This window comes from Carcharodon carcharias, chromosome 20 (genome assembly GCF_017639515.1).
Source record: "Carcharodon carcharias isolate sCarCar2 chromosome 20, sCarCar2.pri, whole genome shotgun sequence".
NCBI classification, from domain to species: Eukaryota; Metazoa; Chordata; class Chondrichthyes; order Lamniformes; family Lamnidae; genus Carcharodon; species Carcharodon carcharias.
In genome coordinates this window covers 73941765-73962413 of record NC_054486.1, presented here as the reverse complement: position 1 = coordinate 73962413, position 20649 = coordinate 73941765, and the positions used below count along the sequence as shown (strand labels likewise).

The 20649-nt window shown below is 39.3% G+C and overlaps 1 protein-coding gene across 3 annotated transcripts in view; it reads right to left on the bottom strand.

Moving 5' to 3' along the window:
• Positions 1-1697: 1697 nt before the first annotated feature.
• The window catches only part of cdc42bpb (CDC42 binding protein kinase beta (DMPK-like)), a 195715-nt gene continuing 176763 nt past the window's right edge, over positions 1698-20649 (bottom strand). For 2 of the 3 annotated variants that reach the window (XM_041214418.1, XM_041214420.1), the window contains exons 28-37: positions 20402-20618; positions 20229-20291; positions 19361-19957; positions 10360-10457; positions 10169-10253; positions 8690-8810; positions 8461-8578; positions 7095-7203; positions 3006-3067; positions 1698-2858 (exon numbers count right to left, since the gene is read on the bottom strand). In XM_041214418.1, the coding sequence (XP_041070352.1) occupies positions 2727-2858; positions 3006-3067; positions 7095-7203; positions 8461-8578; positions 8690-8810; positions 10169-10253; positions 10360-10457; positions 19361-19957; positions 20229-20291; positions 20402-20618 (1602 nt within the window). In that variant the 3' untranslated portion in view covers positions 1698-2726. The remainder of the gene's footprint in view (positions 2859-3005; positions 3068-7094; positions 7204-8460; positions 8579-8689; positions 8811-10168; positions 10254-10359; positions 10458-19360; positions 19958-20228; positions 20292-20401; positions 20619-20649) is intronic. The other variant, XM_041214419.1, reaches the window with a different exon arrangement.

Here is a 20649-nt window from a genome sequence, read left to right as displayed (position 1 = left end):
TAAATATTTACTCCCTCCACCACTGTACCATTTGCAAGACACACTGCAGCAACTCACCATTGTTCCTTTGACAGCACCTTCCAAACGGCAACCTCTACCATCTAGAAGTTCAAGGACAGCAAACGTATGGAATCACCACCTGCAAGCTCCCCTCCAACCCACACACCAGCCTGACTTGGAAGAATATTGCTGCTCCTTTACTGTTGCTAGGTCAAAATCCTGAAACCTCCTCCCTAAAAGCACTGAGGATGTACCTACATCACACGGACTGCAGCGATTCAAGGAGGCAGCTCAGCACCACCATCACATGGGCAATTAAGGCTAGGTAAAAAAATGCTGACCGTGCAACAATGCTCAGATTCCAAGAACAAAAAAAATCCTCGTCAACTTGCCCTCCACCAAAGACTTATGAATATGCACCCTAAGTCTCTCTACTCTTGCAATCTCGTCAAAAATAACTACCATTTAGATTATACGGCCTCCTCATTTAGCTTCCCCCAAAGCACATCACTCCACACCCATCCATATTGAATTGCATGTCAAGTGTCTACCAATTCAACCAGTCCATGTCCTTTTAAAGACTGCTATCTTACTCACATTTTACTATAGTCAAGCTTTGCGGCATTTACAAACTTCAAAATTATAATGCATACACTCAAGTTCTAGTCATTTTTATATAAGAAAGCAATGGTTCGAATATTGATTGCTGGGGACCTACATACCGTGTATTTCCTTCAGTCAGAAAAACATCCATTTACCACTACTCTGCCTCCTTTCTCTTAACCAATTATGTACCATGCTATCACTCTCCAATAATTACGATAGGTTTCTATTTTCTGAATACGCCTGATATGTGGTACTTCATTAAATTCCTTTTTGGAAATAATTGATTTTTGCCACAATTTCTGTAGTCATACAGAGAACTTTAGCTTTGTATGCCCTTCCATTTCTCCTTATAGGAATGTGGTTAGCCTGTACCCAAACTATCTCCTTCCTTAAAGGCCTTGCATTGTTTATTTACTACTTCGCCTGACAAAACAAGTCTTTCTTTCTAGTGCTTCATTCTGGTTCTGTGGACATTGGCTCCAGCCCTGTTCAAGTGTAACTAACCCAACCATATACGGGTCTCTCCTGCCCAAAACAGGTACCAATATCTCAAGAATCTGAAGACCTCCTTACGGCACCATTTCTCCTGCTATGTATTAAAATACTCATGAAAGCTGCTAAAATAGTGAAGAACTTCAGAAGAATGCATTAATGTTCCTTTGACATTGCAGGGTCTTTGTTCATGTAAACACAGACTATTAAACAGTTTGGTACCTCCCTCTTATGCTTTATTGACAGGTCAATTTTCAATATTTTGTCAAAGCACAATTCCATAATTACAAAGAGTGGTTAGCTGATTTTAAAACTACCCACTTTCACAAATTAACATAAAAAAAATCAAACTGTTTCACCAGTAGTGTTAGGCTTCACAGTGAGCCCTTTTAAGTAAATGAAAGAAGTTTGATTAGTTGCTTAATGTGGCACGTCACAATTACCATCCACTCAGTAAGGGATCTGGGTGACTAAAACATGCAAGCTCTTTGCAGTGATCTTGAGTAGAGAAATCATACTGCATCAGTATGAATAGTAAATTGTCACAAATACAGCACAGAAGGCACACAGGTGTGATGACAAAATGGATATACTGGCCGTGGTGTATAAGCCTTTAATGCAATATGGACACAATTGAATGAGTAATAATGTTATCATACACTGAACATGAGTTATATATACATTGACACACGCACACACAATTGCATCCACCAGGAGCACATCATCTGGATCCATATCAAAATGTACAAGACTGCTGTGGATATTTTGTTTTTAAAGAACATAACCAATACAACATGTTTTTAAGGAATGTATTTTCATGCAAAGGTTGATTTTGAAAATGATCAAATTAATGTAGCTTTCTTTTATCGAGACCACTGCCTTATAGCTATGTTACCTCTTGATCAGCAATTAGGACAATCACACTTTGCTGAGTCTTTTACAATAATTGTGTATTTAAAGATGCAGCGGGTCCAAGTCTGGCATTTCTCAGCATTAATATTCCTGCATTGGGTCCATAGACATTGATAAACATAGATATGGTCTTTCACTACAATACAGCACAAAGAAAGGACATCTACGTCAAAAGGTTAAAAACAGTATTACAAAAAGCAACTAAAATTCTTATTCACAGTATTATTTACTAGTGTCATGTATACCCTGAAGAAAACATTTTTTTCTTTTTTTATATATAAACTAAGATGCACAAACAGGAACAGTACATGGACAATTTTATTTCACCATTTACCAACTATATTAGAAATTTGGAAGGAAAGTTTGGAAGTGAAGAAGATGTGGGCCTCACAATCCCAAATTTATTTGGCTGTTAAAGGTTGCAACTTAACATCAACACTGCACAAAACCGTAATCACCGAAGAATATGAGTGACACTTAGTCAGTCATTTTATTGGGCTGACAGTCAAAATAAGGTGGAATTGTTCATAAAGGAGCCTGAATACATAACTTAATGTGCAATCAGCAAGAATTAACAGAAGAAATTGTTCTCCATTCTTGGCACTTTCTTGGAGCAATTCAGCAAAAATCCATTTTTCAAGAGGAAAGGAATCAATGAAAATGGAGAATCCTATTGTGCTGTTTTATGCACTGTAACGTGTTACTGGAGGAAACAGTCATGCATCACATGTGGAGTGGTCCAAACCATCCAGTGTAATTTGGTTCCTGTGAGGAGAGTTTGGACTTGGTGGGCTACTTGGGTTTGAGCTGTTTGAAGGTGTTGAATGCCTTGTTGAATCAGAGTCCTGCTGATAGATTAAAAAAATGGAAGCATATTAGTTGATGTTTGCTGCTAATTTACATCAAGGAAATATAATCAAATACTGAAAAATCTATTTTCACTAGGTTTTCATTTCAAGTGAACTGAATCCGAATAATTACATCCAAATACCTACCTCTCTCTCAAAATCTTGGTCAGGATCAGAGATATTACGCGTTGTCATAACAGCCTCCCCACCTAAGTATAAGAAATAAGATCATGTCAGTACTTTGGCATATTTAAATAGCACAGGTATTTCTAGGTACCATATTTAAGAACCACACCGGATTCATTCCTAACAACTGTAGAGAATTAACGAAATAAATGATCAAAAGCAGGGATGAAAAATATCCAAATGAAATTAACCTAATAAATGGTAGTCAATAGCTCCAAAAGGTATAAACTTTGACCAATGTCAGATTTTGATGAGTGACATCTCGGATTGGCAGCAATACTCTATGAAGTAAAGAATCTAGACTTCAAAAAGCCTTGGCAAAAAGATAAGTCAGTGGATAACAAGGGCTTGGGCAAGCAATAGTAACTGGCAAAAAGGCAATTGTGAGGAGAGCAGGGTTAATTGGGGCTAATGGTATGGTGTAAGATGCTCCAGATAGATCCTTCCTGGAGCTAATATAAGACAAATAATTGACCAATACTCCTGTTTCAATGCAAATGGAATCAAGCTAGAGGGAACTATGAATTCAGAAGCAGCCAAGATCATATAAAGAGAACTTCAAAAAGTATGAAACTTGGTTGATTAGTGACAAATGAAGTTCAATAATTTCACATTAGAACTAAAATAAGAGGTACAGACCTTCATTTGTGGAATAGAATTTGTCAAGGATCAAGTTGAAAGGAATGTAGGGGTATTATTTTGCCTAATCAAACTGAGGTGGCAATCAACAAAGTAACATGTTGCTGGACTGTACTTACAAATCAGTTGAGATAAATCTCCAGAAGCTATGCTGAAGCTGTTCAAGGCTCTGTAGTGCATCATTTATGGTTCTGTCATTATCTAAATGCTTTAGGCAGTGGCGAGAGGAGCATTGAGGCAGATCCCATGTCCTTACAGGGATGAACTAGAGGAACTATTTATAAGTTAAGACTCCTTCAGCATTGGAGAACATCTCAGAGGAACCTTTATAGGTACTTAATTGGTTAAAATAGGTAAAAGAGCAGGACAATAAAGTATAGGCTCAAGGTAATCAATAGTTGGAAATGGGGTGCAAGGTAGGTATCTAAAGCTAAACTGCTTGTGTCCTGAAAGCTAAAAGCTGTTTTGGAAAAATTATGTGGTTGATATTCAAGACTGAAATTCCTTTTTTAATTGAATGGGTCTTGTTCTTCTCCTCAAACTGAAGAAGGCATACAATTGCACCAAGAATGCTTTATCAAAAAAAAAATTTGAGCTGTTCTGGTGCCTGAATAGCTTGGTTGACAATGACGGGGTGAAGGGAAGCAGTGATGCACAATAGGCCAGGGGCAGAGTCAGAGTTTGAATTGAGACGTAGGGTTAAAAATGCTTACTGAGGTAGTTAGAGGGGATGTCAAAATGGGATTTAAACATGAGGATGAAAGCTGCTACTACTTTCTCATATGTTAGTATTCATTATTATTATTTTGAATGAAATATTGAACAGTATTAAGCATTGTTTTCAGTCCCAGCTCCAAACTCTGTTCCTTAGCTCCCGACTCCATCCCTCTCCCTGGCAACAGTCTGAGATTAAGCCAGTCTGTTTACATCCTTGGGTCAAAACTGATCCTGACTTGAGAGCTTCTGACCTCATACTCATATCACCATCAAAACCACCTGTTTTCATCTTCCTAACCTGACTTTGCCCTGTCTCAGCTCATCTGCTGCTGAAATCCACATGCGTGCTTTTGTTACCTCTAGACTCAAGTATTCCAACGTACTCCTGGCTGGTTTCCCACATTTTACCCTCTATAAGGTTGAGGTTATCCAAATCTCTGTTGCTCGTGTCTTAACTCACAATAAGTCCCAATCCCCTATCACCCCTAAACTAGCTGACCTACATTGGCTCCTGGTCAAGCAATGACTTTAAAATTTTCATCCTTGTTTTCAAATTCCCCCCTGAACTTGTGCCTCCTTATCACTGTAATCTCTTTTAGCCCCACAACCTTCTGAGGTATTTGTGCTCCTCTAATTCAGGCCTCTTGTGTGTTCCTAATCATAATTGCCCCACCATTGGTGGTCATGCCTTTAGTTGTGTAGGCTCCAAACTCTGGAATTCCCCCCTAGACTTCTCTGCCTTGATTTCCATGAGTCTATGAAAAAACTGCTTAAAACCTACTTCTTTGACCAAACCTTTGCTCTTGAGACCTACTGCCTCCTTATGTGGCTTAGTGCCATACTTCATCTTATAATGTTGCTGGGAAATACCTTGTGACTTCTTGTTATATTAAAGGCACTAATAAATAAGTTATTATTGTACATAAATATTAATGCTAATGGTTTATGTATAGAGTTAGGAAGAGCTATCCAAGCACCCATCTTGGCAGATACATTTGCTTAGCATTTATTTGCGATGGTTGCATTCTCTACATTGAACCTGTACTCTCTGCAGTTTTGATGAATGAGAGGTGATCTCAATGAAACATAAGATTCTGAGAAGGCTTCAAAGGGTAGATTTTGAGATGTTGTTTCCCCAGTCTGGGAAGTCTATTACTGGGCATACAGTCCCAGGATAAAGGATCAGCCATTTCAGACTGAGTTAAGAAGAAATTTTTTCACTCAGAGGGTTAGGAATCCTTGGAATTCCCTACCCCAAAAAGCTGTGGACAGTCAATTGTTACAGTATATTCAAGGTTGATAGAAATAGATTTTTGAACTCTAAAAGGAATCATGGGAAATGGTGGATGAGGTGGGAAAATATGGAGGTCATTGATGAGCCATGATCTTACTCACTGGTGGAGCAGGCTCTAGGGGCCATATGGCCGACTACTGCTTCTATTTCTTATGTTCTTGTTTAAATTCAGTGCTCTTCTCCACAACAGATGCAAAATAACTCAGAATTCTACCCATTTTCCAGAACAAAACCCCACAAAACTGCTTTTTAGAAGGCTTCTTGGTCTGTTGCTTGGGATTTGTTGCTATCCTGCCTGCTTTCTTTAGTTAACCAGGAAGAGGCTTTCCTACCTCAGCTGTTAGATAACATCTTATCAAAAGCCAACAACTTCACTCCCTAGTCACCAACTTCCATCTCTCTCACCAAAAATTGCCTGAGAATGAGCCAATGTTTGCATTCTTGGTGTTGCATTTGACCCCGAGATGAGATTCCGACAGCATTCTTGTGCCATCACTAGGTTCATCTATTTCCATCGCCCAACTCCGTCTCTGCCTTAGCTCAGCTGCTGCTGAAACCCTCATCCATGCCTTTGTTACCTCTAGACTTGACTTTTCCAATGCACTTCTGGCTACCCACCCATCCCTACCCCCTTATCTTCTACCACCCATAAATGTAAGCTCATACAAAACTCTGTTGTCCGTATCCTAAATGGCACCAAGCTCCGTTCAACTATCACTCCTGGGCTCACTGACCTACAGTGGCTTCTCGCTATGCTTCCCTCGACTTTAAAATTTGCATCCTTGTTTGCAAATTGCTCCATAGCACTCCAATTCTGGTTCCTAATGAATCCTGCATTTCAATCACTCCTCCATTGGCAATCGTGCTTCAGCTGCCAAAGCCCCAAGGTCTACAATTCCCTACCTGAACCTCTTCACTTTTCTACCTCTTTTTCCTCCCCATAGATGCTTCTTAAAACTTATTTGCCCTCATGTCCCCTTATATGGCTCAAATTTTGTTTAATAATTCTCTGATTTATTGCATTAAATCTGCTATTCTTGTAGAAGATAAAGATACTGAATGCTTTTTCCTTATGTATTTTAATGAATAATCTATTCCAAGGACAATAACTTTCCCCACACAAATTTGTGTTCAGGACATAGAGCTAATGAAGAGTTTTAAAAGAGAAAGCTATACAACTTAAAGTAACTTACCATGTTGTTCTTACCAGTAATTTGTTATTCTACTGTGATTGTGAAAATAAATTTCCATATATAGCTGTTTCTATTAGCAAACTTGCGCAGTAATCTAGAACATCCAATCTGTTTTTCCTTCATAACCATGAGGTTAGCAGCGCCCATATACTTATAAGGATGCTTAATATAAAGGAGCACATAATTACAAAAAGCAAATGGCATTACCTGATGCTGTACGTGTAATGTACTGTTTGCTTCGCTGTTGTCTTGAAAGATTGGATTGGGAAGCACGTTTTTCTCTTAACTGTTCATCCTGTGATACTGGTGACACGCTCTGCAGCAACAAGTGAAAGATTACATTTGTTTCTCTTTTTCAAGAAATGCTCAATACCTTTATAAACATTGAGCTGAAGGTGATTCTGTTTGGAGGATATGATCAGCTGCACTTTGGGGTAGGTATTCCTACCCTGGCTGAGGAGGAGGAAAGGTGGACAGGATGAGGAAGACAGCAGAGGGAAGTCTTGCAGTGAGGGATGATCATTCTGAAGACAGGTTTCAGCAGAGAGTGGGCCTATGTGATAGATGTGCTCAAAGTTGGTTGGAAGAGATATCAGAGCATGGTGTCGAGAGGGTTGTGGAGGGGGGAAGGAAACTCATTCTGCTAAGTCAACAAAAGGAAACAGACTAGTTAATTATCTCAGGAAAGAAACATCAAAGAAGCTATTGTGCTATACCATAATGCCCGTAAACATTTAAAACATACAATTTCAGATTTCAGAAATTAAAGTCAGGCTATCAAAAAATTCCTGTTTCATAAAAACAATTATACTGAACTCCAACTTTTATAGTGGCTATTTTAGAATGATAACCATTTAAAAAAGACAATAATGTTAGCTTGCTGCCTGTTTAATATTTCAAAATCCACAAATACTTTGTGGACACACAAGAATGTTGTTGCAGAACTGTGAAGTAACCTAAAAAGAATTGAACTATACTATTAGAACTATTGGGCCCTTCAAATGTAATTGCTTCCTTTTACATGACCTCACAACAGATGCTTTCCCAGGCATTTTTTCTGTGGTTACATGCAAGACTTGATGAATTACATAGTGTCAGTAAGTTTCTTGATTTAACAAGTTAGGTTTCTATTGCAGTGCAAAGCTTACAGTGAAGAGATGTTCTCTAAATAAAAGGAATGAGGCATGTAAGGAAATAATGTTGAAAGAAAACTAGGAAGTACAAACATGAGTGGGTTCAGTTACAGTATAGGCTTAACAGTTTAGAATGTGTGATATTGTTTACACGAATAAAGTTGGAGATCTTTCTGAACACTTCATCTTCAATTACTCTTAGAAATTTGTTTACGAGACTCAAGATTAATTCCAATTCCCAGAATTTTTCATTTATGTTGGAAAAGCATGGATTAAGTAAATAATCACAGCAGTTTAGCTAATTTACAAAATCATTTGGGCATGTCTCATCAATGCCTCTGCATTGTTTCCTATGCTACATTTGTATTTTAATAAAATGGGAAGTAAGCATTTCAGTTGGGCAAAATATTGTAGTTTCAAGTTTTGTTCCCCATATTTACCAGTGGAAGATCCATAAGTACTTGCATGCCATCTCCTGGTCCCATGTGAGCCACATGGTTAAAGTTTGTTGGATTTGATATCAGTTTCGACCGCATCTCAGGATCTCTCAGCATTTCTCTGGTATGAGAACAAAGATAATAAATGCAAATCAAAAGTTCTGAAATTGCTCATGAAAATAGCTCAACATCTCTCAAATGACATACAACATGACACTGGTCAAGGTTTTACCGTCTTTGTTGTAACCTCTCCTCTTCTGGTATCTTAAAAGCAAACCGCTTTTTGCTGCGGGTTCTGAGCATCTGTTTTCTGCTGTTGTCTGAAGTGTCTGGCACACTCAAATCATCTCCCTCTGTAAATAATGTTTAAAATGAATGCACAAAGCCAATTGTGTCAGACAATAAAGACATGAGGCTTCTATATCTCATGTGGAATTATAGCCAAAATGTTAAAAAAGATGTTAAAGGGCATGAGTGAATTAATCCTCGCAGATTCAGCTTGTGCTAGTGCGGATGCATAGCAATACTACAAGCCATACAAAGGCTCTCTCTACAAAGATAGAGTTATGACCGACATTTCATGAGCCTGAGAGAACAATAACTCTCAAGTGCAAGAAAGCTGTATGGCCTTTTCATATGAATGAAAAAGTATTTGGAAACTGATCAACTGGAGAAAGTAAATAATGTTGCCATTGATATACAGTTAGCTTTTCAATAGCATATGGTTCTTGTAAGTCTTTCTTTCAGTTGTCTTTGATCTTAAAGATAGGAACTGATGCTTGAATAGGGTAACAAGATGCCACTGGTAGTTATCCAGAATTCTGGCCATGTGGCATTTCAGGTGCAAATCCAGCCTAATCCTACCTTGTCTTCACTCAATATTCTCATATGTTTTTTCCATCAGGGGTCACAGGACAGTAGTTAGGAGTGGGAGCCTTGGCTGATCTTTATCTTGCTCAGTCCAGGAACACTGACTAACTATTGTCCACCATGGTCCCAGTTGAGATAATTTAAATCAGCACAGGCCATAGATTGAACTGGAACTTTTTTTGCTCTATATAGCTCAGTACTACACTATGTGGTACATTTACCTTAGCTTCTTTAAGACTTCATTCATCTTTTAAAAAAATCCTGAAAAAAGCAGCACACCACATGCACACAGCGTTAAGTGTTGCATCAAATGTGTGATTTCTGACTTTCAAACTTGCAAACATAAATTCTCTGACAATCAGAATGTATGTAATTCTCAACTAAACATGATTGGCATAAAATTGAGTATATGCTGGATTTCATTTAGCAAAATAGCTATAACTCAACATTATTGTGGTACATAATGGAATAATGATTTAAAATACTTAATTAAAATGAAAATAAGGCAATGTGACTAAATTTCCTATACTTCTACCTAATAAAAAAAATCACAGACACACGTCCAAACACAAATCACGGACAAAAACTATTCTTTGTTGAGCATCACACCTTCACTCTCAGTTGCATCTGATTCAAGAAAGTGAAATTACAGGTGCTTTGAATAGGTAAGGTGCAGAAGTGTGTGGGGCTAACTGCACTATAACATCTAAAAGTTAGGGTTAGGACAAAATAGCGAATATTTGACTTTCCAAATATAGCCTCAAAGCAAAAGTCCACTTCTCTAATACATAAAGATCTGATATGTACTCAAATACATACACATCAAACTAATGAAACAAACCTGAGTAGTTACTCTTGAAATATATTAACCGTGGAGGTTCCGAGTTGAGTTGGTTTAGTGTACCTTCAGCATTTAACGGTCGAATCTGGTTCAAAAAATAAATTTCAATTTGAATACTATATTATGTAAAATGTGCAATAGTTAAAAACAGACTTTCACATCAAACTGGATTCTGTGGCCATCTACAGTACCTTCCTAAGAGGAATTGTTTGGACCCATTCCATTGTGTTCACATCAAAGATGTCCACACCATACTCACTGTATACTGTTAGATATGAAGAGGTGTAACCTAGCATAGGTGTAAAAAGTAAATAATTAGTTAAAGTCGGTAAAAGGCGCAGAGCTGCAGTTTTTACTAATTTGTGCTACTTCCAGTGCAATTCACGCAAATTTCAAATGTAAATTTCATCCGACGCGAATCCAGTTTCCACAATCTCTTACACTACTTTAAAAAAAAACTCGCGCTGGAAGCCAGGCCTGCCCAAAAACTGACCAAGCCCCAAATTCAATGAATCCACGGCTGGTTTCCTTTGTTGGTTTCCTCCTCTTCAAGATCTTCTAAGAGACTCTTAAATTAAGCTGCTTTTTACCGAGAGGCGTTTTAAGTTTTTTTTTTAAATTGCTAAGGAACTGGCCACTGCGCACCAATGCAACTGGTAAATAGCTCTGTATAATTTTTAAAAAAATCTTTTTCAGTTATTTAAAACAGAGTTACTCACAGGTGGTAGACCTGGCACTCTGGATAAGAATAATTTTTTTTGTCATTAATCCATTTTCAGCTGTGTTAATAAAAACTACCAGGCCACCACTCTAATTCAATCAATAAACTATTTTTAATGCAAAATTTAAAAAAAGTTCTAACACACTGCCCAATTGCAATAGCTTGTGGAAGATTTTACATTTGGTGATATGAAAATGAGTTTGAGGGGGTAACTTGAACAAACGAAGCACACTTCCCACAGATTTGAGAACAATTTGCACCCAAATCGCTGATTCAGCCTGAAGAAGAAACTCTGAGCCCTGATATTCAAAATTAAGCTCAACAAAATTTTCTGTTAAAAATGAATTCCCTTCTTTCCTTTGCCAATGTGCTCCCCTCCCTTCCTCACAGGAATGTGGTTCTACAGACACTGTGACCTCCAACACTTAGCTGTCACTCGGTGCTCTTCAAAACAATCCCCATAACGGCAACAAATTGCAGACGTATGCACACATACAGCATTTATAGTGACAAAAAAATCGCAAGGATCTTCACAGATTGGCTTAGAAAAACAGAGATTAGGATGGATGCGGAAAATCTTAGTCAAAGTAATTTGCTTTATGATTTTTTTTTAAAAAGGATTAATTGACCAGAATCCTGCAAGCTGAAGACTCTGCTGCCAATGTTAAGTGCAGAGATGCTTAAGAGGCCAGAGTCAGATCAGTTGACTGCTTAGATGGAATAGAGGCCTGCATGAGATTTTAGAGATAGGGTGTTATGAGAAATTACTATTTGAACAATAAAGGAAGGCTTCCTGGGTCAATGTTAAAAAAAACAACTTTAATTTCATGATGTATTGGAGCATTAAATATTGAAGGCATAACATATATTGTGCCTCTGTGACATCAAAAGCTCCGTTTTAACCAACTTTAAGCTTTTTAGAAAATAGAATGTGTTTATTGAGATGGTGCAGATCATTTGGAACGTGCCCAACGAAATCAGATATCGTCTCAAGGAGATGGGGAGAATGTCCATACAATGAGTTAGACTCTAGCCTGCACTCATACACTTCAATCCAGCTAGCTTGGAATGACATTCGTCAAGGTTTAGAAAGAGGCTATTCAACCAATCATTGGTGTGTAGTGCAGGAAGACCAAGGCAGAGTGAAGAGGGAAAATTATGCTAATAAAATCCTGGGTTTTAGTGCGGTGCAAGCAAACAGTCATGAATATACTTCCTGTGTACATTTCCTAGGCGGATGAAGACAGAGCTTTAAATAACTGTACTTACATGTACACAGAGTTTTGCTTGCATAGACCTACAGAAGATTATAACATATGGGATTTATACCAGCTTTTTGCTAGAGCAATCCAAAGCCTCCTATGTTTCAGTGCCAAAAGCCTTCTCATAAATATTGTTTTATATCCCTGATATCAACTGCTGAATCTATGCTACATGATCTCATTTTAAGTTCCTTTAATGTACCCAAACCTACATATGGTTTCCTTAACTGTGGCCCAGCCATTTCCTTGTACAAATGTATTACCTTTTTTTTTATTATTGTACCCCTGTTATTGAGAAACACCAAATTGCTATAGGCCTTTTTTTAAGCTTTATGTACTTACATTTAGATCTTCAGGGAATTTTGTACTTGAACTTGGTCTCAGTTATCCAAACACTTCAATATTTTTCCAGAGTACATGTTGCAATTTTCTCTCCCAACACAACTTTTCTCATTACATTGCACGCAACACCTGTTTGTCCATTCCACTAGCCTCTGTGCTCCTGAAGTCTTATCATAAAAAGCCTGCCTAGCTGTTAGCAAAACCCTTTATTTTTGTGGTATCAGCAAATTTCAAGTTATTCCCATGCGCAAGTACTAATCAATATACAAATTGCTAAGTGTCACCAACAGACATGTGGAAGCTGACATCCATGATTTCAGATAATGTTGCAAAGGGAGAGCATATAGATGAAGAGGAGGAGGGGCCAAGGGTGATCCATGCACGACTCAAGAGATGACAATGAGAGAGTAGGAAGAGAAACCATTGCTCGATGTGCAGTGGCTACAATTGAATAGTTAGGTGTACAATCAAGTCGAGGCAGTCTCACTGTGGTGGGCAATAGAGGAGGATTGTGAGATTGACTGCTTTAAAGGTTGGGGAGACAAAGTAGTAAAGAAAGGATAATGCACTACAGTCATATTTACCACAGAAAGCTGTGGGGGCCGGGTCACTAAATATATTCAAGAAAGAAATTGATAATTTTTTGGATATTAGGGGCATCAAGGGGTATGGAGAGAAAGTGGGAATATGGCACTGAGATAGAGGATCAGCCATGATCATACTGAATGGCGGAGCAGGCACGAAGAGCGGAATGGCCTACTCCTGCTCCTAGGACAGAATTTTACATTCGGTGTATGGGCGCATGCCCGACACGCCGTATAATGATGCATGATGTCAGGCGTATGTCCGGATGTCATCGCAAAGTCGCGCGATATTTTGTTCAGCGGGCGTGTTCCGGAGTCGGCTGCGCACCCACCGATAACTGAAAGGCCTATTAAGGCCATTACCAAGTAATTAACCTGAACTTTATGCTGCCCATCCAACCTTATGGTCCATCCAAACGGCCTTTACGTTTTTCAGGAAACCTCATCCACTAGCGGGATGAGGTTTCCGGAAGCTTTCACAAATTAAATAAAAAGTTTAATTTGAACTTAAAAACATGTCCCATCTCATGTGACACAGTCACATGAGGGGACGTTTCAATGAATTTTTCTGCTCTTTATTCATTTTTTCAAAGAGCGCATGTGCAAAATACGCAATAGGCCCGGCTCTCCCTCCTCCCCATGCCTGCACAGGTAGTGCTCAGCGCTACCGCTCGCGATCCACACAGGGCAAGCCTTAATTGGTTCACCCACGTGAAATAGTCTTGCAGAGCCAATTGCGGGCAGTGGTCGGCTCCATGACCACTCCTGCCAAATGAACGGAAAACCCTGGCCCTAGTTTCTATGTTACAGAGACTGTCTCTCATGTGCTTGATTAGGGCCTTTTTCGTGAAGTGGAGGGGGCAGAAATCTGATTGGAGGGGTTCAAACAGGGAGTTGCACAAAAAGATGGGCATGGATCTGGGAAATGATAACATGCTCAAGGATCTTTGGGTTGAAAAGGAGGCCAGGGATGGCAGTAAACAAGAACAGAGGAGCCAGGAATGGTTTCTTCATTTTGAAACGGACTATTCTGGCAGTTTAAAATGGTTGTAGGGCAGCATATGATGGAGGGTGAAACCATTTCCAATATCAGTTAAAGCAAAAGCCAGAAAGGAAGGTGGGTGATCAATTTAACGAGAACTGCGTTGAAGAAACAGGGCCTTCTTGTGGGCCTGCTCCTTGGCTTGAGGACAACAATAGATTACAATTTGAGGATGGGTGTTGCCTTCTAGGGTGGGATTGCCCTGGCTGTCTGTCTCTCTTTCATGGGTACTCTGTGATCAGGTGGCCTTGGAGATGGAACCTTAGGTGCCCCCCAGCATGCATGAGGTCTTTTCCAAATGGGGGGTACCTCAGACTATAGGACATCTTATAGACACTGATAACATTATGGTCCAAATTTTGTAGTAGTAATGATGACAAAACTGCAGAGTTTGTAATCATTAGTACTCTGAAACGTGACCCTCACCAACAGAACCACCATAAACCCTATCACAATGAAAACTGGTGTCAAACAAGACTGTGTCACTGCATCAGCCCTCTTCTCCATTTTGCTCATTGCAATACTGCACCCTGCCTCCAGCAAATTACCCATAGGCATGGAGATAACCTACTGAACAGGTGGGAAACTGTTCAACCTACATCACCTTTAATCCAAAAGCAAAAGCACTCCAACCTCAGTCATAGAGCTTTAGTATGCAGATGATGCTTGTGTGCACTTAGAAACCGAGCTCCATTGTTGGCTCCTTCTCCGAAGATAGGAGAAAACGGGCCTTTCACTAAACACCCAAAAAACTAAGGTCCTCTTCCACAGCAAAACACCTCCCCCCATTGATTATCATCAATGGCGAAATCCTGAAAAATGAGGACCATTTTCCATATCTTGGGAGCTTCCTCTCAACAAAGGCAGACAAAGATGACAAACTTCATCATTACCTTCAGTGTACCATCCTAGCCTTCAGCCAACTGAAGGAAAGACTATTTGAGGACCAGGATCTCAAACCTGAGACTAAGGTCATGGTTTACCAGACAGCAGTGATAGCAGTGTTCCTATATGCAGCCGGCACCTCAAAGCAATGGAGAAGTACCACCAGTGGCCCCTGCGCAAGAGTCTACAAATCCGGGATCAAGAAAAGTGGTCCAACAACAACTTGCTCAGCATCGACATGCTAATCACTCAAATCCAGCTCCGCTGGGTGGGGCATGTCACTCTTATGGCTGACACCAGATTCCCGAAGCAACTGTTCTACTCAGACAGGAGACTCCCAAAAAGATACTGAACATATCGAAAGACTTCGTGGAAATGTGCAGAGATGAAGTTGAGACATCGGAGGTAGCACACAAACCTTCAAACAACCCATGCACGCAAACCTTCATGTGCCACCTACTCCACGTGAGGCAGAGTCTACAGGTCAGGTATTGGATTTATTAGCCATTTCAGAACCCATCAAACTGGAGTGGAAGCAAGTCATCCTCGATCCCAAGGAACTGCCTAAGAAGGCGACTCTGAAACAGATGACAAGTTCTGGAGTCTGCACATGCGCAGTTAATTGGGGAAATCCAGGAGTTGTTGTCAATGATTTAATGCTTCCCTGCAGGGTGTACTGTTGAAGTCCTCCCAGTCCGGAATGCATTAGAAATCAATGAATTGACAAGAAATTACCCTCTTATGCTTAGTCTCACTGTAAAAATCCTGGAAAAAGTAACAACTTATTGAATAAGGTGTAACTGGGCTTTTAATGGCATACTAAATTCATAATTACTGAACATCCTCACTGGCCCCGAAAAATCAATTTTATATTTGTGGATGGTCAAATTTCTCCCACATGCTTATAAAGTATTTTTTTTTTTTTAAAAAAGTTTATTATATTCCTACTTCTGCCTTAATCTCATATGCATGTCCCAATTGTTATTTTGCTCTCTGTAAAATTTAATTAAAAGTGAAGGATAATCAATGCATTTTATTTCCTAGTTTGTTGTGTGTTGGAATACTTCAATGTGATTGACTGCTAATCCTGCTTGATGACATCACTGTTGCTGGATGCCTGGAGATCCCCTTGACTTTTAAAACTAATGACGGAAAGGGAAAACCAACACTGCAGAGATTGCTAGGTCTTTATGGGCAACTTCTTTCTAAGTCAGCAGCAAGTGCTGATTCTTTGCCACTGACAGCGAAATACACTGTGATTTAGTTGGGAAGGTTCTTTTAAGTTAATTGGACCATATGTTTCTTTCCCATATTAATGGTGCCCTAAAAGGACACTTGTTTTGTGGATTCTAGTTTAGTGGCAACCCAATGTTCACCCTTATTGGCCCATCAGATAGGCCCTATTAGTATTGAGAATAGCAGATGGTTCCTAGATAGCACATTTCGCTGACATGCTTTTAAGTGAATTCCTGTAAAGGGAACTAGCCAGAAGAACAATCCTTCCACTTTCTGGGAACAGATTGAGGTAAAGATAAAGAGAGGACAGTCTAACTTAATGATGGAAAATTCACTCATCTTAAACTCAGAACCTGTTAGGAGAAGATTGACCAGAAAAACCTGCATGTGTTTGCTAGTGGCACTAGTGTGGTGTACTTCAATATTTTCTTGTTTGTAAGAAGGGGTCTAAAGTTAGCTGGATTATGAGATTTAATTCTTATTGCTCGGTTGTTGCCTGTGAAATAAAGTAGCTTACTAATTCATTCCTGCCTGGTCTTATTAAAGTGCTTTTTAGTTTATCTACTGAAAGTTTGGAGAAGTGAATATGTGGGTACATGTGAAAGACTATATCCTGTCTGGATCACAAAAAGGCTACATTATCTTATGGTTAAATATTTGGCAGTATAGGCACATTCATAGGCAATGTCTAATACTGCTGAATCTGAGAGAATGTCTAAGAGACATCAAACTTCTTTTGGAGAGTTTTATTGTAAGCCTAAAAGTTTAAGAGATTTTGAAGATAACATTCCTTTTTGAAATTCTGTCTAGCTTATTTCTTACTCCAACAGTGGAAACTGAGGATATCATGGGGAAATTGTTCTGGAAGTGAAGAAACCAGCCTCGGTACAAAAAGTCTGTTGATAACTACAGGACAGGTCAACACAAGTATAAAAAAACTTAAGTGAGGTACTGAAAGGCATTCATGTTTGCTCTAGATAAAAATCAGACGGAGAAAGTCTGTTCAATAATTTAGCGGGTAAATAATTTGCTTGGTGTGTTCTGAATCATGCAGACCAGGAAAATTTAGATTTAATCTCTGGTCTGAATTAACTCATCTCAGCCAGTGTGGTAATGGGGCTACAATTCACCTTATTGGTCTGCCCCTTTGGCTGGAAGGGAGGTAATTATGAAAGGCAATCATTCCAATTTCCACTATGTTCACTATCCAGTGACCTCTTCTGGCAAGTGTATCTGTGGGCTTTTCGGGAGGACATGATAAGGCTAATCCACCATCCTGACTTAGAACTATATCACTGTTCCTTCATTGTTGCTGGATCAAAATCCTGAAACTCCCTAACAGCATTGTGGGTGTTTTTTTTTTAATTCATTCACTGGATGTGGGCTTTGCTGGCTATGCCAGCATTTATTGCCCATCCCTAATTGCCCTTGAAAAGGTGGTGGGGAGCTGCCTTCTTGAACCGCTGCAGTCCATGTGGTGTAGGTACACCCACAGTGCTGTTAGGGAGTTCCAAGATTTTGCCCCAGCGACAGTGAAGGAATGGCGATATATTTCCAAGTCAGGATGGTGAGTGGCTTTGAGAGGAATGTCTAGGTGGTGGTGTTCCCATCTATCTGCTGCCCTTGTCCTTCAAGATGGTAGTGGCCTTGGGTTTGGAAGGTGCTGCCTGGTGAATTTCTGCAGTGCATCTTGTAGATGGTACACACTGCTGCTATTGTCCATTGGTAGCGGAGGGAGTGAATGTTTGTGGATGGGGTGCCAATCAAGCAGGTTGCTTTGTTCTGGATGGCTTCTTGAGTGTTGTTAGAGCTGCATTCATCCAGGCAAGTGAAGCGTATTCTGTCACACTCCTGACTTGTGCCTTGTAGATTGTGGGCAGGCTTTGGGAAGTCAGGAGATGAGTTACTCACCATAGGATTCCTAGCACCTGACCTGCTCTTGTAGCCACAGTATTTATATGGCTAGTCCAGTTCAGTTTCTGGTCAATGGTAACCCCGGGATGTTGATCGTGGTGGATTCAGCAATGGTAATGCTATTGGAATGTCGAGGGGTGATGGTTAGCTTCTCTTTTGTTGGAGATGGTCATGCCTGGCACTTGTGTGGCACAAATGTTATTTGTCAGTCCAAGCCTGGATGTTGTCCAGGTCTTGCTGCATTTGGACATGGACTGCTTCAGTATCTGAAGAGTCGCGAATGGTGCTGAACATTGTGCTATCATCAGCGAACATCCCCATACCACATGGACTGCAGTGGCTTAAGAAACTGCCTCACCATCACTTTCTCAAGGGCAATTAGGGATGGGTGATAAATGCTGGCCATGCTATTGGCACTTGCTCTCCATGAATGAATAAAAAAGCGTACCAAAGGAGCTGGGGAGAGAAAATTATGGTCACAATGTCGACAAGAAAAATTATGCTCCAAGTCAATCATATTTCCTGCTGCTGATTTAATTTTTAAAGAAGTTATTTGGATGGTGAAACTTGCTCTTTAAGAGGCAAACTAGCTACCTGCATTATTCTAACAGTGTGGGATGAATGCGTGCTCTAAAAAAGACAATATATATTTATTAACAGGAGAAATGTGTAAAAATGAACATTTAATTTAATTTACCCAGATAAAAACAATTAAAATGTGCTTTTCTGTAAGCTGTGATGGGAATTCTTCCTAGATTGGAGCCCTGATGGCTGCTTGATGGGAAGCTTACTTGCATAAACATTCTGTTTCAAAGAATTATTTAGCGAGCTAAAAAACCTGAACCAGTTTTGTATTCTAATATCCTGGATATTAAATAATCATTGTTTTAGCAGAAAAGATTTTGTTTGGTATTTGAGAGTACTTTACACCTACTCTTAACCAGAAGACCACTAAAAAACTGCAAATGCGTAAAACCTTTTGAAATGTAAATTCCACAAAGTTAATTCAATTGAATACTCAAATGTACAATCTAAGATTGCTTCTGTGTTTAAGAATAGTTTGGGAAATACTGCAGAAGTAATGCATTTAAGGGCTTTTTGCAATTGACATGTAAATACTAAAGGGAGAAAAGTTTTGGATAAACAGAAACACAAAAATCACAACGTAACAGCAACTGCTGTACAGAGCAGAAAATATGTACATACCGCAGGCGACAGGAACTGCAGGCCACATCAGCTCTTGCATTCGTGACCTTCTCCCTTGCAAATCCACATATACACCAACATGGCTAAAGCAGAGCAAGTACTCTTTATTGCTAAGCTGCACAGCACAAAGAGCGTCAAAAGGCTGCTGTGAGAGAAATGCAAGTGATGAGTCCATTGGATTTACGAGGTTAATGGAAGGTCCATCTCCCTGGACATGATGCAGTGAAAATCCAGAAGGATAGCCAACGCACAGTCTTTCTTCAAAGACCGCCAGCCATTGCACATTGCCCGGGGCCAGAATTTCACTGAATTTCTTGTAATAAGGTTTAGTTCGGCTAGTTTCATAGTACAGGACTTGGCGTTTCACTGCCACAAAGAGAGCACTCACAATACCCTGCCGTAAAGATCCAGAAACCATGGTCTGGCAGCCTTTTGTTTCAGTGAGTTTAATATCAAAGGTGGTCTCAGGTCCATCAAAAGCAGCCCATGGATAAAAATGAACATGTCGGTTTCGACCACAAATAAGGACAATGAGATTTTCTTTGGGAATAAGCTCAATCTGGTAGACTTTTTTACAGTCAGCTGCTCGAACAATCACTGCAATCAGAGAAGATTTATTATAAACACAGCAAAACCTCCTGCACTCAAAATTTATAACAAGTGTAATTAAGGTACATATTTGGTCACTGAAGTCTTCAAATCTTTCTACATTTAGTAAAGTGAGCCAAGTTTACAAAAATTAATTTCTAATCTTTTAATGTTTTACAGTCAGGCATTTTTAGAAATTATATCATTCAGTTGCAATTACTGTATTAAAAATTGTCTGAAATCCAAATTAAAAAAGATAAATTGATATTTAGTAGCTTACTATCTCGTGTTAACTCTACAGCAAATAGTCCATCCTCTGTGCCCAGAGCTATACGCTCACGATCTAGGAAAATCACAAAAACAGAGGCTTGATTTTGCAAAAGCAAACAGTAAAAATTACTATTGAAATTTACATTCTCTTCATCCAAGGAAGAAAACATCAGCTGATCTTACCTATAACAGCAGCAGATAAACTTGTTTTAATAAAAGGCAGTGTACTATCATATGCTTCTTGTGGAATATATACAACTCTGTTTCTAAGTTTATTTTTTTGTAGGATGTTCTGCAATCCTTCTAGGATTCCAACCCATTTCCTTTTCTCACTTTCACTTTCTGTCAGGATAAGCAGCGAGCAGGTCTTTGATGGTGAGGAAAGGAGCAAAGTTGTCACCTGCAGAATAAGAGTTGGTATAGTTATATTT